The sequence below is a fragment of the Sphaerodactylus townsendi genome, linkage group LG04 (genome assembly GCF_021028975.2).
Source record: "Sphaerodactylus townsendi isolate TG3544 linkage group LG04, MPM_Stown_v2.3, whole genome shotgun sequence".
Lineage (NCBI taxonomy): Eukaryota > Metazoa > Chordata > Lepidosauria > Squamata > Sphaerodactylidae > Sphaerodactylus > Sphaerodactylus townsendi.
Window position 1 is genome coordinate 66,059,989 of NC_059428.1, and position 15,938 is coordinate 66,075,926.

General features: G+C 40.9%; 1 protein-coding gene across 2 annotated transcripts in view; it reads left to right on the plus strand.

The window, feature by feature from the left end:
• The window catches only part of ITSN1 (intersectin 1), a 98,527-nt gene extending 85,931 nt beyond the window's left edge, over window positions 1-12,596 (plus strand). For both annotated transcript variants that reach the window (XM_048493430.1, XM_048493431.1), the window contains exons 33-39: window positions 507-674; window positions 1,428-1,640; window positions 4,717-4,838; window positions 6,426-6,508; window positions 6,590-6,673; window positions 7,937-8,110; window positions 10,284-12,596. In XM_048493430.1, the coding sequence (XP_048349387.1) occupies window positions 507-674; window positions 1,428-1,640; window positions 4,717-4,838; window positions 6,426-6,508; window positions 6,590-6,673; window positions 7,937-8,110; window positions 10,284-10,432 (993 nt within the window). In that variant the 3' untranslated portion in view covers window positions 10,433-12,596. The remainder of the gene's footprint in view (window positions 1-506; window positions 675-1,427; window positions 1,641-4,716; window positions 4,839-6,425; window positions 6,509-6,589; window positions 6,674-7,936; window positions 8,111-10,283) is intronic.
• Window positions 12,597-15,938: the final 3,342 nt, after the last annotated feature.

A 15,938-nucleotide genomic window follows, 5' to 3' on the forward strand; every position in this document is an offset into this window, starting at 1 on the left:
GATAACTCAGATGTGGGCTGGTCAAATCCAGGGGCTGGGGGCCCAGCAACAGTTTTCTGCTGCTTCCATCACTGGAATAGTGTACTTTTCTATTCCCTCCCACTGCAGCCTATTGAGCTCCTTGAATTGTTCCTCCTGAGGGGCAAGGAATAATTGGGGGCTACATGAGGAATTACAAATCTGCAATGGGGAAAACTGCTACCTTTAGCTCAGAGCTAAACTCATAGTTCTTTAAAATAAAGGTAGAATAAAGTATAAAATTATAAAGGCAATGCATTTTTCAGATTATATTTGACTGACGGAAGCCAGAAATGAGATTTATTTTGAAGGAAAATAACCTTTATACTATTTTGGCAGTCAAGAAACAGATAGTGAAGCTAGCTGGTTTTCTTTTAACTAATTTAGAATGCGATTTGTTTTATAATTTTTATTTTGTAACATTGTTGGATGCATTAATTACATGTATTTTTTGTAGAGCTGGATTGACTAAATTAATTGTCCTGTAGATATTAGAAAATACTCCTGAAAACCACCCAGATCACAGCCATTTGAAGCATGCTTTGGAGAAAGCAGAGGAACTTTGTTCTCAGGTCAATGAAGGCGTACGTGAGAAGGAGAATTCAGACAGACTTGAATGGATCCAGGCTCATGTTCAGTGTGAAGGATTATCTGAGGTAAGTCTACACTTTGCTGAAATGCATGGCATCAGAAGGTGCTTACTAGTTTTCCAAAGCAGTCTTATGAATAATTAGATTGGAGTCCAATAGTACTTTAGAGACCAACAGGATTTTGGGGACATAAGCTTTTGAGAGCCAAAGCTCCCTTTGTCAAATGAGAGTAGGAAAGGAGTTGTTATATCCCAGTCAAAAGGCAGAAAGAGTGCTGGAGAAGAAACTCAGAATGCAAGGTACATATTGTAATTATCTTTATTAGAAAAGAGGAAAAGGCAGAAAATTAGTATCTTTACGGTGCAATCCAGAACAGAGTTACTTCAGTCTAAGGCAACAGGCTTAGACTGGAGTAACTCTGTTCTAGATTGCACTGTTATTGAGGTATGACTTCTGTGTACCCATTGAGCCCTTGGGCAGTCCATTATTCTGAACTTGTGAATGAACTCAACTTCAGCAATAAAATAATTAGCTGTTTTCACGGTTAAATGTTTGTTCTGCTTTTCACTTTTTTACTACCGCCAATTTTCTTTTTCTCTATCTGTTTTATTGCGTTCTACTCATAACATGTTGCTTTCTCTTCCCATGGAAAAAAAATTAGAGTACAGTCTCCTTTTAGTCCATTACTTCTCTTCATAGTAGTAATATATTCCACCAAAATCATAAACTGATTGTACATCAAGTTTGTTAAAACTCATTTTTGTCCCAAATTACTAGTATATTTTATACATGTCACTGTTGTATTTTTGTCCCCCTCAGCAACTTGTTTTTAATTCTGTTACAAACTGTTTGGGGCCACGCAAATTTCTACACAGTGGTAAACTCTATAAGGCCAAGAGCAACAAGGAACTGTATGGCTTTCTGTTCAACGACTTCCTGCTGCTGACACAGATAATAAAACCTCTTGGTTCATCTGGCACAGATAAGGTTTTTAGCCCCAAGTCAAATCTGCAGTATAAAATGTACAAAACTGTAAGTACCATTTAAAAGTAAATTGGTAATATTTTGATAACAATCCAAAGACTAATGTTTAGACAGTAGTGCTGCTTGTTGCTACATATGGGCTACCTCATGAGAGACAGCCTCTTGTATAAGCACCACAATATAGAACTAAAACGGACTGTTGTGCTCTATGTACATGCATTGGGAAACCAACCTTCACTCACAGCTTCATCTTACCTGAAACAGACAGGTAAATTTGTCACATTATCATGAACCCTAAAATACTTGTACACAGCAGGGATATGTATTCATTTAGGAGGTAAAGAAACTTAGCTAATCTCTAGCTATATCATCCTAAATGCAGTTATTTCCTGAATTCCTAAAAAAGTTGTAGAGTTATGTCAATCAACAAGTTCTGATGATTTTCACTTGAAAATAGATTCTGGGATTTTTTTCTAAGGTGAAGTTGCTACTTGCTCTGAATAGAATAGAATAGAATCTTTATTGGCCAAGTGTGATTGGACACACAAGGAATTTGTCTCCGGTGCATATGCTCTCAGTGTACATAAAAGAAAAATACATTTGTCAAGAATCATAAGGTACAGCACTTAATGATTGTCATATAGGTCTAATAAGCAATCAGGAAACAATCAGTAGTAATGAAAACATAAAATGTAAAATCATAAAATAAAATAAAATAAAATGTAAAATAAAATGTAAAATAAAATGTCAGCACAGGCTATAGTCATACAGTCATAAGTGGGAGGAGATGGGTAATAGGAATGATGAAAAAAGTAGTGCAGTAATTATATAATAAGTATATAATAAATAGTTTAACATTATCGAGGGAATTATTTGTTTAACAGAGTGATGGCATTCGGGAAAAAACTGTTCTTATGTCTAGTTGTCTTGGTGTGCAGTGCTCTGTAGCGACGTTTAGAGGGTAAGAGTTGAAACAGTTTATGTCCAGGATGCGAGGGGTCAGTAAATATTTTCACAGCCCTTTTTTTGACCCGTGCAGTATACAGGTCCTCAATGGAAGGCAGGTTAGCAGCAATTGTTTTTCTCTGACTAGTCTAGTGAAGAGATGTGAACTGAAATATAAAGCAGCATTAAAATACTTATGTGGTATCACTGGAGCAGAGGTGTAGCTGGGCCAGAGTGCGCCCAGTGCACACTCTGGCTTTTCGTGACCCCCCCCCCCCGCAGTGCACCCCTGCGGCGCCCTACCCCCACAGCATCCCCACCACCACTTTAGGAAACGGAGCAGGCTGGAGGCCTGTTCTGGTGGGAACTACATTTCCTAGGGTACTCTGGGAAATGTAGTTTCCACAGGCAGGCCTGTTCTCCAGTCCAAACTTGAGTTTCCTAAAGCGCAAGTGAGCGGTGGGGCGCAACTGGCAGGGGCTTCGTGAGGGGAATCAATGCCTCTATACCCCTCAAGCTGCGCCCCCCCACACTTACTTTAGGAAACCAAGCAGGCTGCAGAACAGGCCTGCCTGTGTGGGAACTACATTTCCCAGGACACCCTGGGAAATGTAGTTCCCACCAGAACAAAAAGGCCTGTTTTCTAGCCTGCTCCGGGATTTCACACAAAGTGGGGGGGGCAACCCACAGAGTGGCGCGCCGTAAGGAGGAGAAATCACCCTTGAGCCCCGCCACACTTCGTTTAGAGAAACCGAACGAACAGGCTGCAGAACAGGCCTGCCTGTGTGGGAACTACATTTCCCAGGGTCTCCTGGGAAATGTAGTTCCCACCAGAACAGGAAGGCCTGTTCTCCAGCCAGCTTGGTTTCCTAAAGTAAGTGGGGGGGCGCCGCTGGGGGGGTGCTGTGAGGGGGAATCATGCCTGCCCCCCCGTGGCGTCCCCGCGGCCCCCCACACTTACTTTAGGAAACAGAGCAGGCTGCAGAACAGGCCTGCCTGTGTGGGAACTACATTTCCCAGGGTCTCCTGGGAAATGTAGTTCCCACCAGAACAGGAAGGCCTGTTCTCCAGCCTGCTCGGTTTCCTAAAGTAAGTGTGGGGGGTGCTGTGGGGGGACGCGGGGGAAGGGGGAGGGGCCAGGGGGAATTTTGCGCCCCCACATGACCCAAATCCATGTACCCGGTGCGTGGCGCACCCCCTGTCCCCTGGGAGCTTCGCCACTGCACTGGGGTCCCTTCCACATGGGCAAAGTACAGCAAGTTGCTGTCGGGATTAAGCAACCCCTGTTGCCGTCGGGGTGTTCGCATACCTCCATGCAAGCAGCGAATGAAACCGGCTGAGGCAATGTGGTTTGACATTGTGTCTTCACACGAAGGCGTGGGGTTTTTTTTCACTCATCTCCCTCAGCTGCGTATCTATGAAGCCAGGCAGGCATGAACCTCCACAGCCATGCTGCCATCCCTGTTCCCCTCCGTAGCTTCGCAGCAGAAAGGCAGGGATTGAAAAAAAAAAAGGGAAGTGCAGCCAAGTAATGTGCTTCCCGGGGCAGCACATTCGCTCAGCCGCAGCTGCAATCCACATTAAAACTAAAGAATTGCTGATAGTGGGATTCATGAAAACCCGGGATGTGGGAGACACGCAGAGAGGACTTGCATTAGAAGTGAGATCCGTGCAAAGTTCCCCCCCTTGCAATAAAGGGTCCCTTAGCTCTTCTCTTAGCATTATTGTGGTAAAATGTGTATGCGGATGTTGGTCAAAGCCCAACTTAGAAATCTGCCAATATTTGCACTTGTGGTTAAACTTCTTTAGGATTTTGTAACTGTGCCTTATCTCTATTGAATGATGTGAGCCACCCCAGCCCTGTGACCAAGAAGAGAGGAGGGGTAGAAATCAAAAATAAATTATAAATAAATAAATAATCTTAATCCACATGAAAATGTATCATTTCTAGTGTCTATTAACTAGGCAGTGCAGATTTTGCAGTTACGAAATTGCCACATATTTGTGCTATAATCTTTCAGTTATAATGTACTGCCACTATAATGCACTACTTTTGTAAAAGTAACAAAATTATACCTATCAGTCAGTAAGTAGGGTATGCTACTCAGCTGAGTGGTACACTGTTGTACTGTATTCATTTTGAGTTTGCCCAATGTAACATGGCCTCATATCTTTGCAGCCCATATTTTTGAATGAGGTCTTGGTTAAACTACCCACAGATCCCTCTGGAGATGAACCTATCTTTCATATCTCACACATTGATCGAGTCTACACACTCCGTGCGGAAAGTATAAATGAAAGGTAAGATACCACTAAGGTGAACCACTGGAACAGCTCTTACACACACAACAAAACATGCTTTGTTTCAGTATGGGATTCCTCCAGTTCCCATTCTTTTTTGTATTTTTTCTCATCTTTTAATTGTTTTATTTATTTTTGCGTTTTCCTTTTATGCATCTAATACTATTTATGTTCTTTGAAAGTAGTGAAAATTGACATTATCTTCTATTGTGTATATTATTTGAATACATTTATTATTTTCAAGTAGTGGGCTCAAAGTTTTTTATTGAGCATTTTTCTCACATGTCTTATACTGTTCTGTACCCTTTGTCTGTTTGTCTGAATGGTTTCTTCCTTCTTTTTTCTTTTGAATGGGTAAATGCTCGCCATCTTGGAGAATCTGAATTGGTTTGAAAGGTAGCATAGAAATATTTTAAATAATTAGTTGTGAGCTTTTAAGAAGTTAGGATTCAGATATAATCGATTGTGCATAGAACTGAATAAGCTTGGAACATTTTGTAAACATCTGGTGTGCTATAGCACACATGAAAAATACTAGTACTGTATTTGGATCCTTTGGTATCCACCAGAAATATTAAGAGGACCCTGAGTCTATCAAGCTAGTTCTCACTCAGGAGGTAAACTTGTGACTTGGGCGCACAACATGACAATGCAACATGACTATATGCTCCATACAAAAAAATGTCCTGCATACAAAAAAAGCTCTCCCACCTTCCAAGATAAGTTTTAATTTTTTCACCCTTTTAGTACTTTTTTAATCTCGGTGTGTTTATGCTACTCAAGGGCAGAGCCCTTTGATGTTTGTGTATCAGGAGTGGAGCTGAGCGTCCCCCAGCTGCCTCTTTTACAGCTCATTTAGAATGACAGTGCATAATGAGGCTCCAACTGAAAACGACATTGCCCCCTGAAGCCTGATTTGTAGGCAATTGTGATACCGTAATGTCCCTCTTTTAAAGTTGTTTTAAACGCTTTTAATTTTCTTTTAAAGCTGTTTTAAACGTTTTAAACATTGTTTTGAATGTCTTAGCTGTTTTAATCATCTATTTTAAAGAGATTTTAACAGGCTTTATTAGGACTATCAGGTATTTTAAAAGGTTTATTCATAAATCTTAATTCCCTTTCATTTAGTCACCTTCATTTTTAACTGCTTTGTCGTCAGCCCCATGAGCCGGGTCCTAATAGCTATTAATTTTAACCTCTGTCACAAAAGCCCTCAAGTTATGAAAGCCAGAAAGCTGCAGAACTGGCTCCAATTCCAACTCAGCTTTTTTACAAAAAAGGCTAGCACATAAGGGAGACAGGCTAGAGCCTTTCTCCCTCATATCTAGCTGCCCATATGGAGTGCATTTGCATATGGAAGAGTGTTTAGTTTTTTGAGCCCTCCTTCACTGCCCGTTGAAAGTTATCCAGTCCAGACCAGAGAACTCAGCCTAATTCAGGAGAGTGAACGCTTTTATTCTACCTGTTGTCCATGGGCAAATGGATAAATGCAGCCTCCCTATCTGTGGCTTTGCTCATCTGCATATATTTTGAAATTGCTAGTGTCTAACTTTCTGTTTGCTTTTTTATTTGTGTCTTTTGCTGAAGGACGGCTTGGGTTCAGAAAATCAAAGCAGCTTCGGAACTGTACATAGAAACAGAGAAGAAGAAAAGAGAAAAGGCATATTTAGGTGGGGCATTGGGATTTTATGAGATTTTCCTGAAATGTAAAAAAGAAAATTTATGAATTTTACCTGTTCTTCTTACCACAGTCCGATCTCAGAGGGCAACTGGTATTGGAAGGCTAATGGTTAACATTGTTGAAGGTATTGAACTGAAGCCATGCAGATCCCATGGTAAGTTATAGCACTTTTTTTGTATCAAAAGAAGAGAGTCTTATGGCAACTTAAAAACTAACCCAAGTTTGTGTCATCAGCATTTGTGAGTCAGAATATGCTTCAGCAAAGGCAGAGGTCATGCCACAATAAATTCATCACTGTTTGTTGTGACTGCTGCAAACTTATAATGACTTCCTTTCTGAAATTTGCTCTGATCTAACATAAAAAAAATTACAAGACAAAAAGCTATGGCGGTTTCTGCACATGCAGGCTTGCGGGCTTGCATCAGCATGATTGATGCCGATGCAAGCCCTGGGGCCATTCGCACGAACGGCCCCACAGGTTGCACGGACATTGGTTCAGCTGGCCTGGCTGCGCAGCCCCCCGAACAGCACCCTACCTTTTCCTCAGTCTTCGCCTGCTTCCTAAGGCAGGAGGGAAGGGGTCACGGCCTCACCGAGCGAGGAGCCATGGCTTTGGTGACGGAGGCAAGGAGGCATGTCCGTCCCTCCCTCCCTCAGAGCACCGTGCAGGGAAAAGTGTTTCTGCCTCAGGAGCGTCACGGGAATATGCTGGCTTCCACCCGCTTCTGTTCGCTCGGTAACGGGTGGCAACCGGCGTATTCCAAAAAACTGGCCCCCGAGTGAGTTTCGGAAGTGGCGGCTTCACGCCACTTCAGGGAAGCCAGGAGGCGCAGCAGTGCCTCCTGTGCGAACAGTGCCCCAGGGACCGTTTTTTTCCGTCCCTGGAGCACTGTTGTTTCCCTGTGCTTCCCTGTGCGGAAATCGCCTATCTTAATTCTTCTGATGTAAATTCCAGTAGCTGGTACATTTCAAAATAACTACAGTAGATTTTATACAGTGGAAGCCTGCAAAACATGTGACTTATTAAGCCACACATGTCCCACTGGGGACATATTGTGGCTTGTAAAAACTTGACAACTGCACGTCCCCTTCTGCTGTCTCAGGCAAACTTAGGTGGTTATTAAACCCCTGGTGGGTTATCATTGATGCCTGCAAGTCACAAGCTGCACACGCCTGCCATCTAGATCATCCTCGTTGGATGCCAGATTCTGGTCTGGGGCATTTGTGCACTCAGTTTTTGTCTAGATGGTGGAGGTATAACAGTCTCTTTGTAAGAGCCAGAAAGATAAACAGCTAAATCTTAACAAGTGAAAACAACATGACATCTGAATTCATCTGACATGACATCTGAACAACATGACATCTGAACAGCTAAATCTTAACAAGTGAAAACAACATGACATCTGAATTCTTTTAGGAAAAAGTAACCCGTATTGTGAGGTGACGATGGGCTCTCAATGTCACATCACCAAGACTATACAAGACACCCTCAACCCTAAGTGGAATTCTAACTGCCAGTTCTTTATCAAAGATTTAGAACAGGATGTCCTCTGTATAACGGTGTTTGAGAGGGATCAGTTCTCCCCAGATGGTAAGTAGTGCTGCCTTTGCTTTTGGACTTGGATATGTTCTGGTACAGAGTTCTGATAAGGGTAACTATTCTAAAACAGAAAAAGAAACATTGGTTCAGCTGGCCTTTTTCTTCCTGAAGACACTGAAGCTAGAGATGTAAAGCCAGAACTAATTTTGGGTGCTGTGTGGTTTCCGGGCTGTATGGCCGTGTTCTAGCAGCATTCTCTCCTGATGTTTCGCCTGCATCTGTGGCTGGCATCTTCAGAGGATCTGATGTTGGGAAAGCAAGTGGAGTATATATATACCTGTTGGAGTGTCCAGGGTGGGTGAAGAAACATTGTCTGTGAGTAACAAAGAAGACAACCAGGTCAATAGTTGAGGGCATCTGAATAGAAGTATGAGTAACAATGAAGTCTATATAGTACGGAGTGACAAATGAGACAGTAAGGTCATTGGTGTGGGAGCACCTAAATAGAGCTTGTCTGGCCTTTGCTCTCTCTGCCTATAGTCATTCCATGCCTAGGTGGAGCTGGTTAGACACTGTCTCTGGACTCTAGTATTTCTTCAAACACTGGCAACCAAGTTCTGCTCCATTTTCATAGTTTCTTCCTTTCTGCTGAAACTGTCCACGTGCTTATAGATTTCAATGGCTTCTCTGTAGAAGGTCCGACGTAGTGGCTTTCAGAGTGGTCCAGGAATTTCTGTTTTTTCAAATAATATATTCTATATCCAGGTTTGCCTATCGCGTGTCCTGCTATTGCTTATTTTTCTTACTAGAAAGACGTAAGTGCCTTTCGTCTACCTCGATAGGAGCACCATAAAAACTTTGGTAGATCACGCAAACAGAATCTGTGAACCCCACCTCCTTCAACACACTTGAACCACCTGAAATTTTACAGGGCTCACCAGCCTAATGGTTACTCACATACATACATCTGTAGGGCTGCAAGACCAACAACAAGCCACATGAAACAGCATGTTATTTCATCTAGAGGGAAAGTAGTACCTATACAAATAGGGAGCCACTGACTGCATAGGAAAACTGATGAAGAAGCATAACCTACAAACAATTCAACAGATGCTATGTTCAGCACAGGATAAGAGGGATCCTCTAGCTACTGCAGGAGTCTACCGCATACCATGCAGCTGTGGACAAGTCTACATAGGAACCACCAAACCAGCGCTCAGACACGTATCAAAGAACATGAAAGGCACTGCAGACTATTTAGAATATTATTTGAAAAAGAATATTATTTGAAAAAACAGAAATTCTGGACCACTCTGAAAGCCAATTAAGGCTAGACTACATTAGAGAAGCCAAGAAAACCACATACAGCACGTGGACCTTTGTTAACGGCAAAGGAAGAAACTATGAAAATGAACAGAACTTGGTTGCCAGTGTTGAAAAATACTAGCGTCAAGACAGTGTCTAACCAGCTCCACACAAACATAGGATGACTATAGACGAAGGAAACAAAGGCCAGGATACTTCTATTCAGATGCTCCCACCAATGACCTTGCTATCTCCATTGTCATCACCCTGTAGCTGCCATAGACCCCCCCCATTGGTATTACTCATAATTTCCTATTCAGGATGCCCTCAACCATTGGACCTGGCTTGTCTTCTTTGTTACCTGCCAGGACAATGTTTCTTCACCCACCCTGGACACTCCAACAGGTATATATATATATACTCCACTAGCTTTCCCAACATCAGATCCTCTGAAGATGCCAGCCACAGATGCAGGCGAAACGTCAGGAGAGAATGCTGCTAGAACACGGCCATACAGCCCGGAAACCACACAGCACCCAAGTGATTCGGGCCGTGAAAGCCTTCGACAATACACAGAACTAATTTGATTGCAAATTTTTCATCTCTTCTTCAAGTCTCGCATTGGAATGCTTAAAATTAACATATATGTAATTCCTTGAAGACAGGCTTACAAAAACCCAGTTCTGTTCATCCAGTTCGGAAAGCAAGTTAAAATTGTCTTTGTTGTTGGAGGAGGTCCAGGTAGAGTTGGGAAAAGCAATACGTTAAGCTAGAGAGTTTCACTCCCAGTTGTTGCTGAGGTTTTGTTTTCTATATGACTTCGAAGGTTTATCCTATTTCTGAATTAAATTCTTGACAAAGATCTCTGGGTGGGTGGGCAGACAGTATTTCTGATCATTGTATATGTGTTCTTTTTCAGACTTCTTGGGACGAACAGAAATCCGGGTAGCAGATATTAAGAAAGATCAGGGCTCAAAGGGACCAGTTACAAAATGTCTCCTCCTGCATGAAGTTCCAACAGGAGAGATAGTTGTCCGGCTGGATTTGCAGCTGTTTGATGAACCTTGAAAAGGAGATTTTCCGTTAAAACTGCAGTCATTGCAATAGGTGTTTACAGAATCTGTCTAGGAATTCTTATACATTTTATATGAGACAAACACTGGTCAAAAAGATTATAAAAACCACAATGGTAAGAATACTCTTTGTATCTTGGTAATCCTTGAAGAAAACCTAATTTCTACTTTATGAGGAAAATGTTAAGTTCTATTTTTGTTTTCTTTTTCTGTGGACTTTTTTGCTGTAGTTTTCAGGATGTAACAGTCTGACCCGGACATGTAAAATAAAACACACCTCCTTTTGGTTACTGCAGTATGCAGGTTTTTGAAAGCTCTCTGTAAATTTCCCCTAGAAATGTTGTGCCTATTGCCCCACAGAGTGGTGTATAAATGTGTATATATTTATACAGAAAATACATATAACATAAATTCTTGCCATGTAAGATATTGGGATTTCTTTTAGGGAGTTTGTGACAAATATTTGAATTTTTGTTTTTTTTAAGAAATGAAAACTTGTCTCAAGAAGGATAGTATAATGATACTAAGTTTAAATGACTGGTGTCCAGTGTGTGATGCTTTCACAAGCTGAACTGAAGATTTCGGTTGCAAAGAAACAAATGCTTTGTGAATTAAAGTCTGAGTTACTGGTCCAAGACACTTTATCCTGTTTGGTTACCGAAGCTCCCTTTGATTTTGAATGGAACTGATGCTTTTTGCTTGTCACCTGCATCAGAATATTTTTCACCCCAACTGATTAGTCAGCATCGTCACATCAGTTCTTTTTGCAGTTGTTTCCAGTGGGTATGTAAATGACTGTTACTGAAATTAACAAAAAATGACTGAGTCCTGCTGTGTGTTGTACTGTACCACTAACATTAAACTACTGCTGGATTATGAAAAAGCTGGAAAGGAAGTGATTCCTCTGGCTCATTTGCTATGCAGGCAAGCCTGAAAAAGCAGCCCGAAGGAACGACTGTGTTGTACTGTGTGCAAATAGACTGGGCACCCTGGTCTGTTAAGGAGTGGTGATAGCTCTTCGAGGTGATGGCTGCTATCCTCGTTCAATGTCAAGTTGTCAGTTCCACTAATAAGTGTGACAGGATTCTGCAAAGACATCTCAAAGTTAAATGAGTATATATTGCATACGTAAGGATTTCTGCACTGTACTGCATAGGAATTTTTGCTCAGCAAAGTCCTTTGAACAGGGGAAGCATGTTGTTTAGAACTCTGCTGAAGCAGGAACAGTGTCAATGATAGGCATTGTGGTGATCATTTTGGTACCAATTCCATTCGTTGTCATTTCCAGACCTTTCATTTGGATTCCCAAGGATCATGCATAAATGGGTATATTTGTAATGACTTTCAGAATGGGAAGTGTTGACTGTCCGATTAGCATGTCATTATTCCTGTAAGATGTGTTGGCTTTGCTGCTGTGTGCATGTTTCGGTACCAGTTTCCATGTTTCCTGTAGAGATGGTGTTCTCTAGCACAGAAACTGTTTTTTGATATCCATTAGGAAATTAAGGTAACGATAGGTAGCTACAGTCTGGTGACAAGTGTAAACTGTGCTTGAAAATGTCTGTGTACTATTATTTCCAAGGAGACCACTATCTTATTTTCAGCAATTGTTTTTTAAAAATCCTGTTTGTTGGAAAGACAAAAAAGTTTACATTTCATACTTTTAAGAATTGCTTTATTATTTATTTATTGAAGATAGTGTAGAATTTTGTATCAAATGACATACATGTATTTTTTTGAACAAAGACAAACTTCAGTTAGAAACTTTTGACTGACCAAGTTTTAGAGGAAGTTTAACTTACAGGTATGCAGTTGTTTACCACTGACTGGCTGAAAAACAATTTAAAAATGAAGTTAAGTTTCTATTTTTCAATGTTATAAAAATGTTAGAATTAAAGTATGTAAATAGAACAAAACCCACATTTTCTTTTTTTTCCCATATCAGTACATTTTATGAAATATAATGTATATGAAAATAACACGTTGTAGAGGAAAAAAGGTACAAATACTTCTATTGGTAGGAAAACAATATTAAATGTCAATGTTCTAACCTTTTTTGGCTGCTGTTCTTTTACTCAAGACTTATGAGCTGAATGTAATTGTGTTTGTTAAAAAATAGTTATGATGGTGAAATAAATTGAATCAATGTAACAATATAAGCCAACATCCTGAGCATGGGCTGAGCTGATAGTACACAGACTCTTTGATAAAAAAAATTAAACTAAGGTATTTGACCAAATTTAAATCACCCTTTCCCCTCAGAATCAATTACAATTTAATAGATTAATTATCCCATCTTTCAAGGCAGTGGCCATAAATGTGATCAGTTCTATATGCCAACTTGATCTCAGTAATAAAGGGAAAATGTAGGGGACCAGGCCCAGACCCATGGCTGCATCACATGCACTTCCCTCCATGCCCAAGGAAAGCCGTAAGCTTCCCCCATCTCCTTCATCTAGTTCAGGGGTAGGGAACCTGCGGCTCTCCAGATGTTCAGGAACTACAATTCCCATCAGCCTCTGTCAGCATGGCCAATTGGCCATGCTGGTAGGGGCTGATGGGAATTGTAGTTCCTGAACATCTGGAGAGCCGCAGGTTCCCTACCCCTGATCTAGTTCTAGTTGCTGCTTCACAGATCTTCTGTCTAGTTAGAGATCACAGTACAGAAAGCACATATCACGCTGCACATTGTCCTTCCATAAAGCCTGGAACATCTTGTACAACGTGTGTAAATGTTCATTTGTAGTTTACAAAGTAGACCGGTAGTTCCTAATGCTTTGCCCTTCGACAACACTGTCACAGTTCATGGGCTGGTGTTTTTTTGTGCATTTTAAGAGAACCATTTTCACTAAAGAATACTGCACCAGGGTACACCTGTTCTATGGACACTGCCTTAACTAATCCATGTAAATTTGTCCATGGGTACAAGCAGCAAGCATGGAGTATGGGACTATTAATTACATCCTGCCTTGAATATAATTGTTTGAGACGTCAGAGTCTGCAGAGCCATTCTTGCTTACAATGAAATGTGCTGTTCCCATCCCCACCTCAACCAATAATTACATGTTAATATTTTCATGTTTAATACTGTCAGCCTTTTGTAGGTTATATATTATATACCATTACAAATACCAGATAGTACTGGTTGAGCTGTGTATTTCCGTACTGTGCCAGAAGCACACAATCTAGCATCCATTTGAGGAGCTCTATTTTGCTGAACATTCAGTACACACCCAGCCCAGCCAGACTCCAGATAAAGCAACTCCATGCAAATCACTATTACCATCACTCAGAGACTTTAATATTAGTACTGGACAGACTGCTCCAGGCAATCTAGAGATCCATTATTTGATACATGTTACAAAAGGCTAGGATATCCCACCTGATTTTTCTCCAAGACTATTTGGTAACATGTTCCAGAATTGCAGGCTCACACACATGTAATCCAGGAATTCTCTCCAGTTCAAGTATCAACTTTTACTGTTTTTATTACTAAGCATACTTATTCTAAGATAGATACCCAGACAAGGAGAAGTCATCTTCTTAATGGCCTGAAAGGAATATACCTAACCTTTTCTTGTTTTTTTTACAAGCAACGTTGAACTATTGAATAAATCACAAATAAACAAATGTACTATAGTATGAGCCCACTTCATGGACTTCATAAAAGCATATACTAGAATAGATGTATTAGTCTTTATGGTGCACAATAATGCTAGGAATAGCTGAAAGCACCAGGACAAGAGGAAGACTCAACATGAGATGAATTTACTCCACAAAGGAAGCCATGGCCAGATCAGAGCAGGGCTGTTAATGATAGGACTTTTTGGAAGACATTGATTCACTTTGGAAGACATTGATGGCACTTAATACACACAAGGTGCCACAGACTCTATTGTTATCACGCTCTCCCTAAGTACTTCGAAACCATTGTACCTTTATAAGGCTCAATGTTGGAAGCTTGTAAGTGGAACCAAAATACCCTGACACTGGCCTGGGCAAAATTCAAACTACACCAAGAAAAATTAGCACTCAGGTCGTTGATTCAACATAGCTAATTAGTATGTTGCCTTGTATGCTTACCCTTCCAGCCTTTCCTAGGCCATGTGGAATGTTCAAACCAATCCACTGCCCACATTCTTCATAATTTGCTTTTATGACAGACTTTTTCATTCACAGGATGTTCACCAACATCTGAGCTATCATAGCAGCTTAATCAAGGCAACTAAGCAGATAGCAATGTTTAGCCTTTGTCATATACACACAAGCTGAAACTCAACACATACTGTTTCCAAATGGGTAGCTTCAATAATAAAATGGAAACTGGTTTATAAAAATGTTTTCATCACAGTGCCTTCTGGTTCTGTTTTAAATGCTGAGACACTGCAGATAGTACAAATCACAAGCAAGAATTAAAAAACTCCCAATCATAAACTTTTTGTGGTGTTTACAGTTCAACTCTGATTAGAAGATGGAGCAAAAGTACCTGTACATTGAAGTTTAGATGAGGAAGTTTCTCAGTGTCTCGGTTGTCCTTGATTCACTCACTTTCCGTATAAAAATATGAATTTTACTACTTTTTAGAGCCATTTGAATTCTGCTATACTTAAAAGCATTTGTCTGTTACAGCTTAAAAAATATGTTCCCATACTTCCCAATCACTTTAGAAAATTTGACAGATCCCAAGCATCTGTTACAACGCAGCTAGCAACTTCCTCAACCCTTAAACATTCATATTATATGGTCAAAAACTGGAAAGGGTATGCTTAGGCAAAATTTGCAACTCAATCCTAATGTCACCTGCTCAGAAAAATCTAATTTAGTCCAACCATTTAGAACTGTGGCCTTATTCAACAGGTATGTTCTCCAAAGTTCACTTCTGCCAAAAGACCAGGAGTGAGGGGTGCACGCTTGTCTTGTAAATCCTGGGTTTTTTCTAGATACTCAAAAACCACTGAGTCTTTCAAAGATTTTATTGAAAAACAGAAAATAAGAAAATGTTCTAATACATTTGATTTCTCAGCTACAGCACCGTTCCAAACATGTCTTGTTGCAGACCTGGGTCAGGAGCTGCCTTTCTCCTGCCCAGCCTGGATCAGAATTGTCCTTGTTCTCTCCCCTTGGTTCCCAGGTAAACTTCGTTTCCTGCCCCCCCTCCCCCCGTGGATCAACTCTCTGATGTACAACCATTTGGCCACGTGCTTCCTTTGTGTAATTTATTCAAGCAACTAAGTTTCCTCTATCCAGACATCAAAGGTCCTTGTCAGGCTAGTGTGAATCTGCCTGATACTGTAACCGAAACGACATCTTCACAACTTCATTCTGCGAATCTGTTGGTCCTTGGTCCATAGGAAGTCCGACTAGCCTCAACCAGGGCCAAGGCTTTCTTGATCCTGGCTCCAGTCTTGTGGAACGCTCTGTCCAATGAAACCAAGGCCCTACGAGATCTTTTGCAATTCTGCTGGGTCTGTAGGATGGAGCTGTTTCAGCAGGCATATGGT